This window comes from Cornus florida, unplaced genomic scaffold, assembly GCF_030987335.1.
Source record: "Cornus florida cultivar Cherokee Brave unplaced genomic scaffold, ASM3098733v1 CherokeeBrave_3.0.0_Hap2_Chr05, whole genome shotgun sequence".
In the NCBI taxonomy this organism is placed as follows: Eukaryota; Viridiplantae; Streptophyta; class Magnoliopsida; order Cornales; family Cornaceae; genus Cornus; species Cornus florida.
The window spans coordinates 99,591,808-99,604,628 of NW_026775575.1; the positions used below are offsets into that span (position 1 = coordinate 99,591,808).

Sequence of the window (12,821 nt, forward strand, 5' to 3'; positions counted from 1 at the left end):
TTTATTCTTTGAACCTTTTCACAAACCATCTCAACAAATAATTTCCAACTTTGACAATATTTTTTTTAATAATTTTACTAGTATAAAATTTAACTATTCATTTTTAAAAAACACAATCATACTCGTGGCTTGACCAAACCCTCTTCTAAGATTTTAAGTAAATTACACATCAGTAGGTTATTTAACGTTTATAACATTACTATGATTTTTTCTAAATCTGTTTGGTACTGTTTAGCTTGTTTAAAAGTAATCTCAGATGTAAAAAGTCACTAAATTTTGAGGTATTATTGACTTTTTATATTCAAAAATCAAAATCACTTTCGACACATTGGCAAATGATTTAGGAGAGATTAAAATAATAAACGCTAAACGGCTTACTGTATATATTTTGCTCAAAATTCAGTAAAGATCAATGTACTTTATCTTTTTACTTAAATTTGCATTTTTAGCAACTGAATCGGAAAATGTGACTTCTCAATTCCCACATTGCTTGGATATTGCTCAGGAGAGAAATTGTTGACATATATATATATATATATATATATATGTGAATACTTTCTAACTATGTAAAAACATTTTAAAAATTATAAATACAAAAAATATACAAAGCGAATATTATTTATGTAGTACCACAAGTCGTGACAAAAAAATGTTATTAACAATTAATCTATATTTATTTTCAACTTATGGGGACCTCACTAAAACCATTGAATGAGTAGAGAGAGGCTGTGACTTTCAATAGCTTTTAAACGGGATGGACACCCACCATTTTGAATACACAACCTCAAGCATTAAATGCTATTTTGCTTTCATTTGAAAATGGAAAAGAATGTTAGCTGTGTCCTCTGGACTAAGTCATTAATTAGAGTAATGAAAATTCGAAATCACTTGAAAATGAAAATTGTCTTCTATTTTTAAAAACCATGAACTCAATGCTAGCTACCTAGCATATATCGCATCTGGTATCATAATCTATTCTAATCAACAACTAGATCTCGAATACATATATATATATATATATATATATATAACATTTTTTAAATTGATTTTGAAAATGATTGCCAAGAGACCCAAGACTTGGCTTAAGAGTGGTTCAATTAATTTTTGTCATAATTCATTCTATCGGATTCGTAATTATTTTTGAAGGATTCGATATCGTTACTCATTTTCATGAATTAATCGATTCGGTTAATTTATATCGATTTTTGTCGAAATTCATTACACCGCGATTGTTCCTGATACTGTAATTACGAATTTTCATAAAATCACCCTTTAATATTGTACTTAACCAAAATTAAATAAAAACCAAAATGGGAATTTCATTTCAAAGTAAAGTGCAACCAATTTACATTTGTGCCTGAGAGAGAGGGGCAACACATTAGTCATAACAATGAAGGTACCAATCAATAAATTAAAACTATCCCATGAAATGATAAAATATCATAATGTACTGCAACGAATGCAATGATGAGAGTGGTACCTGTGATGGAGATAATTACCCTCTATCACTTCTTGGTGACAGACTGGTATCTTTCAGGGTTTGAATTCATGATCACCAGAGATAATCCAAATGCTCTTGTTCAATTTTACTATCCCACATGATATATCATCTCATACCATATTACAAGTTTTATATCATGACTAGTAAAATTGTACATTCATGTTACAAAACATCGTACTGTAAAAAAGTTACAGATAGTGATATCATGTAAATTTACATCTTCGAACTCATAGTCTCCCTTGATTTCGGCTAGTCTTTTAAGTTAAATTAGTATTTTTGTTGTACAGAGAGTGTCAAATTCCGACGAGAAAACTCTAATGACAGTTATAATTGTATAAGGATGATACTATTAGTACCGATACGGTGGGCCAAATGAATTGGCCGATGACTTCTATACTCTTAATTTTGCCAGCCTTTTACTTTAAGTTAGTAATTTTCATTATACAAGCTTCTGATGAGAGAATTCTGGTGACACTTATATTTGTATAATATGGCTAGCAAAAAGGCCAGCCGGGGCTTCCATGCCCTTGATTTTAGTAAGACTTTTAGGTCAAATTAGCATTTTTTATAGTACAAACGTTGCTATATTTCTAACATGAACAAACCAACCATCAAAATAGGTGGGGGTGTGTGTGAAAAACCCAATCCAATTGCTTGAGAAAACACAGGCTGTTCTTGTGTGTGATAATAGTGTATATAAAGGGAGTCCATAACAGTGGCAACCATATCCTCGTCAGATCCGTCCTTTGTGTTTGGGTCCCACAGTCTTCGACTCCAAAGGTGCTTCTTTTTTTGCTTCTCATTTTCTCCATCGAAAAAGAAAAAGAAAAGAAGGAAGAAGAAGAAGAAGAAGAAGAAGAAGAAAAGGGTCAATTGTTTACCATCACTCTCATCAAAAAGTTATAGATTTAACCGTTTTAGTGTCACTCCCATCAATCGAGACTTTTTGTGAGGTTTCAGTATTTCCACGACTTGATTGAGTGTGGTGGACTCAGAGAAAACAGCTCGAGGGTCTGAAACCTTTTCAAAATTTCTGAAAAGGTAAGCCCTTTTCTTCTTTTTACTTTCCATTCATTCACGCAGTTGATTTTTCAATCAAGTCTTACTCTTTTTGTCTCACTTTTCAAAAATGGGTCTCTCTCAAATCTATCAATCTGTTATTGGTAAATTTGAATTCTTTTTCACTTCCTTATCGAGGGTTGTGACTCTCATTGTTAATTCCTCATCTATGTATATAGTTCAAATTTACTTTTCTGCGTTTTTGGGTCCATCTAAATATTAATCTTTATTAAATTCATTTTTGTATTGGCAGGTTGCTAAAGTTAGTTTTGTTGATTGTAGAGCGTACTCAGAGATTTGGGTTGTTCATGGTTACAGATTCTTTGGCTTATAATTCATTTTTGAGAAAGTGGGTTGGCTTGATTTGATGAAAAAAGATGGAATCTTTGAGACTAAATTCATGATTTGGCAGCAAGTAAGTATTTCAGATCTGAATTCTTATGGAACCTATGATATATTCTGTTTCATTTGGAAGTGCCTTTGTTGATTTAAAGCTTTTTTTTTTTTTTGTTACTTAAGTGTTTCTTTAGATCTATAATGCCCGAAATTTCAAGCTTCATTGATGGCTTCTTTGTTTTTAGATGTAGGGTATGTTTGAATGGTTTTACATCGATGAGATAAGGTTGAAATTCAAACTGTTGTCATGTCATTAGCATTTTATACCCTTTTTGGATACTGGGTAGATATTTTGTGATCTTCCCTTTCGATTTTTTGCATTTTTAGTGCCAAAAAGAAACTTTTTTTGTTTTTACTTTGTGTATTATTATTTTTTTAAAATTTTCTTGTACTTCTGTTCATACAGATATAGAATATGTATGAAGTATTAAGCAATTACTTAATTCTTGAGGCTGCCCACTTCTGTGTTCTCCTTGCTTGTAGCATTTGGAGTTGATTTTTTCTCCAAAAGAATTTCTGATTGTATTTATTAATTTTACTAGAATGTTGATACTATTTTCTTAACTTGAAGACATAATTACAGATATTAATGCTTTTATTGCACCTATATTATATATTGATATTTTGCATTTTAGTGGTTCTATCACTGACTAAAGGCCTAATACCATCCTCTCCATTTTCAGAGATGCTTCTCGTATAGTGAATGCATGGGATTTCATGTCTCGCAGAAGAGAATGGTCTTATGAATATGGATCTCAGAGAAGACAGCGCGAGGTTTGGGTCATTACCCAGCACGACTTTGAGAAATTTGTCGTCTTCTTCGTCTGCATTCTTTTCGGCAAATCAGTCACCCTTCTTCTCTCCAAGATCACCAAAGTGTCAACAATTGACACGTGCCGATATTCCATGTGACAAAATTAACACAAGCATTAATCCCCTAAATTCCGCTTCAGGATATCCAGGCCTCGAATCTCTGACAAATGTCAAATTCACATTGTCAGATGTTTCACATGCCCCTGCGGCCAGTACTTCAAGCGAATTTCATACGTTTGATCAAGCTTCTTTCTCCACTAACATCTCTAATTGCACTCTATATAGTTGTAGTAATGGCCGTGGCAATGAATACTTGAGGCACAGAGAAAAGCAGAAAAAACCTGGGAGAAGCCACGGAACCTCATTTACTCCTAGTTCAACTTCACTTTCCTCTAGCAGACTGAGGAGCTGCGATGTGTACATAGGCTTCCATGGTCGCAAACCTTTGTTGCTAAGATTTACTAATTGGCTTCAAACAGAGTTGGAAGTTCAAGGGGTGAGTTGCTTTGTAACAGACAGAGCTCGTTGTCGGAACTCTCGAAAACATGAAATTGTTGAGAGGGCTATGGATGCTGCCACATTTGGAGTTGTTATCTTAACCAAAAAGTCCTTCAGGAATCCATATTCCATTGAGGAGCTGCGGTTCTTCTCAAGCAAGAAGAATTTGGTTCCAATATACTTTGATTTGGGTCGAGACGATTGCCTTGTCAGGGATATAGTCGAGAGAAGGGGGGAACTTTGGGAAAAGAATGGGGGAGAACTCTGGCTTCTATATGGAGGGTTGGAGAAGGAATGGAAAGATGCAGTTAGTATCCTCTCTCGCGTTGATGATTGGAAACTGGAAGCTCATGATGGTAGGTGGAGAGATTGCATATTGAGGGCTGTCACCCTTTTGGCATTGAGGTTGGGGAGGAGAAGTGTTGTGGATAGATTGACAAAATGGAGGGAGGAGGTGGAGAAAGATGAATTTCCTTTCCCTCGAAATGAGAATTTTGTCGGTAGGAAGAAGGAATTATCTGAGCTGGAATTTATGCTTTTTGGTGATGTTAGTGGAGAAGCAGAAAGAGATTATTTTGAACTCAAGGCCAGACCCAGGCGTAAGAACTTGACGATTGGTTGGGGTAGGAGCAGTTCAGTAGATGAAAGACGAAGGGAACGGCAGATGGAGAGTGGCAAGAGGAAGGGAAAAGAACCTGTTGTGTGGAAGGAGTCTGAAAAGGAGATTGAGATGCAAAGCACTGTATTTCCGCAGACACAGCACCAGGCATTAAAGATAAAGAGTGGTGGTAGGCATGGAAGGAGAAGAAGATCTATGAAAATTGTGTACGGCAAGGGGATTGGTTGCATTTCGGGAGAGTCAGGTATTGGCAAAACAGAGCTGCTTCTCGAGTTTGCATACAGATTCCACCAGAGATATAAGATGGTCTTATGGGTAGGAGGGGAAAGCAGATATATTCGCCAGAATTATTTGAACCTCTGGTCATTCTTGGAGGTTGATGTTGGAGTTGAGAGTGGCCTGGAGAAAAGCAGGATAAAGAGCTTTGAAGAGCTGGAAGAGGCAGCCATAGCTAAAGTGCGGAAGGAGCTTATGAGAAACGTTCCATTTTTGGTGGTCATAGATAATTTAGAGACTGAAAAGGACTGGTGGGATCATAAACTCGTAATGGATCTACTTCCCCGATTTGGCGGAGAAACCCACTTTATTATATCAACACGCCTCTCTCGTGTAATGAATTTGGAGCCTTTAAAGCTTTCTTACCTATCAGGGGTAGAGGCGATGTCTTTAATGCAGGGAAGTATCAGAGACTACCCAATTGTGGAAATTGATGCTCTCCGGGTTATCGAGGAGAAACTTGGAAGGCTAACCCTAGGCCTTGCTATTGTAGGAGCAATTTTATCTGAGCTTCCCATAAATCCAAGTAGGCTCTTGGATACCATTAACCGAATGCCTTCGAGGGACTTAACAGGGAGTGGTAGGGAATGTCATTTACTGAGGAGAAATAACTTCCTTCTGCAACTCTTTGAAGTTTGTTTCTCAATATTTGACCATGCGGATGGACCTAGGAGTTTAGCAAGCAGAATGGTTCAGGCAACTGGTTGGTTTGCACCTGCACCAATTCCAATCTCACTATTAGCTCTGGCTGCTCACAAGTTACCCGTGAAGCACAAACGTACTCGGTTATGGCAAAAGATTTTGCGTTCCCTAACTTGTGGATTTACGTCATCATATAATAGGAAATCAGAAGCAGAAGCATCTTTAATGTTGGTAAGATTTAATATTGCAAGAAGTTGTACAAAGGAAGGTCATATCCAGTTCTGTGAGCTCATCAAACTCTATGCCCGAAAGAGAGGAGCCACTGGAGTTGCACGAGCCATGGTTCAAGCTGTCATTAGTCGGGGGTCTGTTTCCCAGCATTCAGAACATACATGGGCAGCATGTTTCTTGCTGTTTGGATTTGGAAATGACCCTGTAGTTGTTGAGGTGAAGGTGTCAGAACTGTTATTTCTTGTCAAAGAAGCGATTTTACCGCTCGCAATCAGGACATTTGTTACATTCTCAAGGTGCAGTGCTGCTCTAGAACTCCTTCGCCTATGTACTGATGCATTGGAAGCAGCAGATCAGGCATTTGTCACCCCAGTTGAGAAGTGGTTGGATAAATCACTTTGCTGGAAACCCATCCAGACAAATGCCCAGTTGAATCCTTGCCTCTGGCAGGAGCTAGCACTATCAAGAGCCACTTTGCTGGAAACTAGGGCTAAGCTAATGTTAAGGGGGGGACAGTTCGACATTGGGGATGATCTAATTAGGAAGGCTATTTTCATAAGAACTTCCATCTCCGGAGAGGATCATCCAGACACCATATCTGCTCGCAAAACTCTGAGCAAGCTCACAAGACTTCTCGCCAATGTTCAAATTCATACTTCACCATAGATTCTAAATTTCTTGTAAGCAGAGATTACATTAGAATTATACAAAGGTCTGAATAAAACTGCATTCAGAAAATTCTTTTGTTCCGTTTTGATATTAGTGGGATATCCTTCCATATTTCAATGTTTATGTTTGCTATTATAATGTGAATCATGCCTTCATTGTTCACTTAGATATGATATCCATGCATTCTCTCTCACATATATGTGAACTCTTTTAATTATGATATTAGTAGAATCTGAAATATTGGACGCACTATTCAATTGGTTCTTTCAAGATTTTCTGCTAAATATTAGGATAATTTGAGTGAAAACCAATCTTAAACAGTTTGCAGCCTTTTGTTACCCCGCTGTGGAAGTTTAACCCACGCGACAGACTGATATGGTGCAATGTTGTTCAGAATTACATCGAGGAGTTGCATCAAGTTTTATTAACTCGCGTTCTGTAAATATCTGGACTATGCTCCCTTTTTGAAGCTTTCATCTATACAATTCCTGCTTCCTTTAGGAGCAGTTGTTGCAGTAACCAATTGTAAAAACTTCTTCCCATTCAATTTCAGAAGCAGAGCTGGACAAGCAGGTAATTTTGAATTTTCAATATCGAAGGTCTAATGTCATTATGTTTAGTTTATTAATTCCAGATGACTTATCTATCATCAAGTGCTTTATACAAACGTGAGGCCTCTGTGCCTAATTACATCTAACTCGGGCAGTATTGGATCAACAACGGTGTATAAAATCCATTTCATTCGTGTGATATATAATATGTATCTAGGCTTTCTTTTACTTTTAGCGGCAGTGTCAACCACTGTATTCATGAGAAGCAGCAATTAGCAAAGCTATGTTATGGGATGCCAGGGGTTGGCAGGCATGTTGTTGATAACCAAACCTGGGTTAATTTGAGGTGCGAGGCAAAGTGAATTGTTCAAATTCAGTATTAGTTTTAACTCTTAATTGTTGTGTTTATTCTTTATTTTTCTTTTTGATAGGTAAATATACTCGCACGCATGTACTGAGGCTCGAACCCTCAACCTTCCCTTTGGACAAGTGGAAGACATACTATGGCTTAGGCTTTGGCAGTATGGATTATGAAGCTTTATTCCATTTGGAGAAGAGATGCAGGTTTGATCTGTATAGCAGTTGCCTTTTTATCTTCTGGTGTTAATGGGAAGAGTATAATGTGTGTGTTTGTGTGTATTATATATAGCAAGGATAAGTAATTTAGCAGAAACAGAAATGTCCTCAAACTAGATATGTACAGGTATCGAGTGAGAAAAAAGAGATGGGACAAGAAGAAGAAACTTTTTGTTGCCGACCAAGAAAGCTCGCAATTAGACATTCAGAATGACCAACTTGTTTAGTTCCAGCATCAATGTTTCCATTGCCAAGGCCTGATTGGAATATACCCATGCAGCAGAACTTCCTCAGCATCACAGTTGCACCCGAAACAGCAACCTAGTCCTGAGAAATGATTGAATTTTAGTTAAAAACATGGTAGGATTTTCTAGTTTGCGTTTCTTCTTAAACATTTTCTGCTTCTTTTCTGGAAAAATTTATTAAACACTAGTTTCAAGGCCGGTGTATTGGTTTAGTTTTGAGAAAATAATTTTCGAAAAATTTAAGAATAGAAAACTGTCTTCGAAGAACTAAAACAGAGTGGAAACCATTATGTTAATGAGGTCTAGGAGACCTTTACTTTCTGTATTGTCTTGGGGAAGGAGGTCATGAAGGGTTAACAGAATAATTCCAGGAGTTACCCAAGGAACTGAAATAGACTATTTAGTGCTCCATTCAAGATTCTTTGGTTTGGTTTGGAATGTTGATGAGTTAAAAAGCGAAGCTTGAGCTCAACTTAGCCCGTAAGCTCGATTTTTACTCTTTTTTTTTTTTTTTTTTCCTTAAAATTTTATTTATCAATATATAAAATAAAATTAAAAAAAGTTTTCACTAGCCAATTATATACAAGTTCCATGTTCTTGCGTGATTACAAGCACAGAGTGATCAATTGGTCAATGTCGTCAATAACAACTAAGAAGGAAATATAAATGAACCGCAATGGGATGAAATGGAGACTTTTCTAACTGCTTGAATGGTGTAAATTAAATTTTTTTAAATCTGCATAAAATCAACGAGATTTGGATTCAAACTGAATAATTGAATTCTGATTTGAGAAAAATTCAGAGTTTTTTAGGCTACATTTGAAAATTGTGTGTGAGAGAGAGTGTGCAACTGTGCATGTATTGATTAAAAGTAGACTACTGAATTGATAAAAGAAAAGAAAAATGTTATCTTATCCAAAAAAAGGGAAGGAAAAAAAAAGGGAAAGAAAAAAGAATAACGTAAAATGAGTTAAAACTACACTACTGAATTGATAAACGGAATTTCCTAAATCTTTTATGTTTAACAATAAAAAAGTTTCCAAATTCAATAATCATGATTTCAGCAAATAAAGGGAACAATAGATTAGGATGATTTGGGGTTCTAGTCATTTGATTTTACACACTTGATCTCTTCAGTATGCCATGTAAAGCCTTTCAAGAACCCAAAATAATTTGAAGGCAACCATTTGATTGTTGGTAAACCTTTAGGAGCTTTAAGTAGAAATACAAGGCCTTCCAGACTTCTTGTCCAAATTCTTGCGATATATGTACACACAACCCACAAACCATGTGTGTGTGTGTAAAATATGTATGTGTGTATTTATATATGTATTAGTGTATACATGCATATCATTGAACAAATCTCATTGTAATGCAAGTAAAATGTACATGGCTACAGTTTGCATTAAGCATAGCTAACCTGATTTGTTCCCATTTACCAATTCAATATCTTAGCCCAGAGAGGAAAAAAAAAAAAAAAAGCAGCAGCAAATAAGATATTTGAAATGAAGTCAGCATAGATGATATCAAGTGTAACAGTATGTTCTAAAAAGTCACTTGAGGAACTTCCTCTCTCACTTGGCTCCGCGTTGCTAGATGTCCTCACTGGATCAGGAGCAGCACCAACATGTTCTGGTCTAGCAAATGCCTCAACATAGTCTGCAAAATAAGTAACTTATGAGCAAATGTTGATGGATAAGTAATGTACACATCTGCCTATGGATCATAAGACACTCTGATCTGGTAATATATGGAGATTATGGATTACAGCAGAAATAATGACCAAGGATACAAAGCTAGTAATACATTGGATGAAGGTGGCATAAATTCTTCATTCAGAAAGTCACACCAGCAACAGTTTATCAACTAAGCTCAAACAAGAGGGCTAGCTATAAGAAGACAACAATTTAAGGCAGAGACTGCTTAACCATTTTAACCAAAGTGACCATATTTATTGCATAAGTCCGAGATTCAGTGACAAAATTTAAGAAGGAATTTTTGTGAATATCTGTTGTCCCATAGTCCATCAGTTCCACAACAGTAGTCCGTAGAGAAGTAAAATTCTTGGGCTACAATACTTCACTAACAGTATAACAAACCGCGATAGTCAAGAAGATCAGGAATTACCTCCTCTGAATTTTATGCAAATGACGGGATCCATCAGGTGCTGTTATGACGTTCCAACATGATTCTTTTTTTGCAAGAACTTCTAAAATATTGGCAACTGGTCCCAGTATTTTCATGCAGAAACAAGGATTGATGAAATGAGGGTTCAACTTTGGTGAAACCATTCATTAGTGTAGATTATTTATGACCATATCCTTCAAGAATGATCAAGTGAAAGAAGGCTTCCCAAATGGCAAGTTAATGGACTTTTAAGTTTGGCAGGGGCTAAAAACCTGTATTAAGTGGAAAGTCCACTTGTTAATAACCTACTCTGTGAGGTAAACTCACAGTAGAAATTGTATGTGTCTACTGTAGTCTTTCTTCACTGTTGTTTTGGTACTTCTTAATAAAATACTGTTTTTGAATATCTAAGTTATGTAGATTAAAAATATATATATCTAAGTCATGTAATGATAAACTAGGTTAATGAATTATAAAGTCAGTTACATATTACTTTAAACTGCAGTTTCATTCTAATTCCTAATTTTTTCTATAGTTTGACTAGAGTTGCCTTTATGAACAATGATGAAGTGTTGTATCTCTATTACTTGAACTTCTTGCAGTCTGCCACAAGAATTATATTCACCATCTAGGCGCACATTCTTTTCACTAGGACGTGTGGTCAGTGATTATTCTTTCTTCTTTTTTTTTTTTTTTCTTTTTCCCGGGCAATAATTCCTCGTTTATTCTAGCTACCTTTCCTTAAAATCATGTCACCATCATTGTAGAAGCAATAATTTGTATTTATCACACATGACAACACCATCTTAGTTAATCTTTACCATCTTCTCCTCCTGGGGCTATCCATCTTTCTTTCACAAATGCACCCACATTATCCTTGTACAGCCACAAAATTCTTGTGTGAAGCTATGTTTATTCTGTGAACATCTTATAGTCTAATTGCCTTCTAGTTTGTTCGAGAGGGTAAGGTCGTACTTTTTTCTTAATTATGGATGACATGGGATCACTAGTAAGCAAAGTTATATTAATTACAAAGTTTCCGCACAAGAGCAAGTACTTCAGACTTTCCGGTAGTCCTCAGACAGCAAAAGTAAAGCAGAATAAGTGGTTTCATAGCACAAACAGAAAAAGGTCTCAACATCTTATATGAACTTCGATAAGAAAAGTGTGAATTTATCAAAATCCTCTACAGGTACTGCACTTTCATCAACATTAATAAGAGAAGTAAGAATTTATCCACAATCCTCCACATAATGCAGTCATGCACCTTCATGAACTTCAATAAGAGAAGTAGGAATTTATCCAAAATCCTCCACAATTAATGCAGTCAATTCAACAATATAAGAAATTATCCTAAATAGGAAGAAAATTGCAGAAAGTTTGCAATTATACATTCCAGCCACCTTTAGTGGCAAACATCTAACTCACCCTTCAATAACATTTGGGTGGTAAATCTTGTTGACGAATTTGATAGTAGCAGGTTGGGCAGGATAACCATCTGGAAGAGTTACCTTTATCTTCGACACACCTCCATGATAGGGACCTGCCATAATCCATCAAAGTTTCTTTTTATCAAAATTCAATCACTTATAAGCTGTTAAAAGTGACGAAAAGTTGATGAATATATATATATATATATATATATATATATATATATATATATATTATATGTTAAGAGAGAAGTTTCTAGAGTCTTCCGGAATTGTTTGGAGTTGTGTGAAAAATTCTAGATACGTGGAGAAAGGTGTAGAATATTGTAGAAGTGTATAAAAGGTTCCGAAGTTCTCCAGAGTTGTGTAGAATATTATGAAGAGTTGTTGTAGATATATACTCCATCCGTCTCACATTAAAGGTCTATATATAGAAATTGAGTTTTTTGGGGACATGCATTTAATGCATTGTCTCCTTTTAAAATTACCAACTTGTCCCTTCTAATTTAAATATATATAGTTACAAAGTTTAAAATTTTTTAAAAAGATAAAGGACAATGATGGAAATATAGAACTTATATTTTTTGACTTTTGAAAGAGGACAACTAATTTGGAAAATGTAAAAAGGGAAAAATGAATTACTAATATGGGAAGGAGGGAGTATATGGAAGTGTGAAGAAGGTAGGTGAAGATTCTAAGAGAATTGATCTCCATCGTTGGTGAGATTACATCTTAGCCGTCCGTTAGTGATAGGGATGCCTATCAATAGGGGGTGAGTTTCATTTGTAACAGAATGAGAAGAAGAGAAGAACAGAAAGAGATAGGGAGGAGAAAATAGAGAGGAAGCATGGGCCTAAGGGTCTAATGCATTCAGCAAACAAGAAACAAAGAAATCAGAGATGGGTATAGATGACATACTGTCTTCGGGTCCATGAAATAGAACATGAGCTTGTGAAAGTTTTCATCGATCAATTCCACAGTATGGTTAGCCCTTATCCTATTTCATAACAATCAAAACCCAATAAATTAGTATAAATTTAAACTAAAAACGGAAGCATCTTTAAATGTTATATAATTTTGAGACCCACCATTAATGTACATCCTTTTGTGCACGATCTGTCATGATTGTCTTCTTTTTCTATTCTTTTGGGATTGGAAATGAGAGGAAAATGTGTGTATGTGTGTGTA

The 12,821-nt window shown here is 35.6% G+C and overlaps 1 protein-coding gene and 1 long non-coding RNA gene across 4 annotated transcripts; one reads left to right on the forward strand and one right to left on the reverse strand.

Moving 5' to 3' along the window:
* The first annotated feature begins 1,980 nt into the window (after nt 1–1,980).
* LOC132307933 (uncharacterized) lies at nt 1,981–6,848 on the forward strand. Of its 3 annotated transcripts, none has more exons than XM_059805831.1 (3): nt 1,981–2,542; nt 2,814–2,975; nt 3,640–6,848. In XM_059805831.1, exon 3 carries the CDS (start codon nt 3,660–3,662, stop codon nt 6,699–6,701), a length of 3,042 nt encoding a protein of 1,013 aa, XP_059661814.1. In that variant the 5' UTR covers nt 1,981–2,542; nt 2,814–2,975; nt 3,640–3,659; the 3' UTR covers nt 6,702–6,848. The 3 variants fall into 3 exon arrangements, with proteins under 3 accessions (XP_059661814.1, XP_059661816.1, XP_059661815.1); XM_059805833.1 differs by having other exon boundaries at nt 2,879–2,975; XM_059805832.1 differs by lacking the exon at nt 1,981–2,542 and adding an exon at nt 2,560–2,664.
* Nucleotides 6,849–9,382: 2,534 nt separating this feature from the next.
* LOC132307934 (uncharacterized) lies at nt 9,383–12,621 on the reverse strand. Its single transcript, XR_009482354.1, has 3 exons — nt 12,552–12,621; nt 11,632–11,746; nt 9,383–9,735 (listed from the first exon to the last, which is right to left on the reverse strand). It is a non-coding gene; the product is annotated as an uncharacterized LOC132307934 (long non-coding RNA).
* Between the last annotated feature and the right edge of the window lie 200 nt (nt 12,622–12,821).

Coding starts and splice junctions, on each gene's coding strand:
- LOC132307933 (XM_059805831.1), top strand. CDS start 3,660: ATGCATGGGATTTCATGTCTCGCAGAAGAGAATGGTCTTATGAATATG.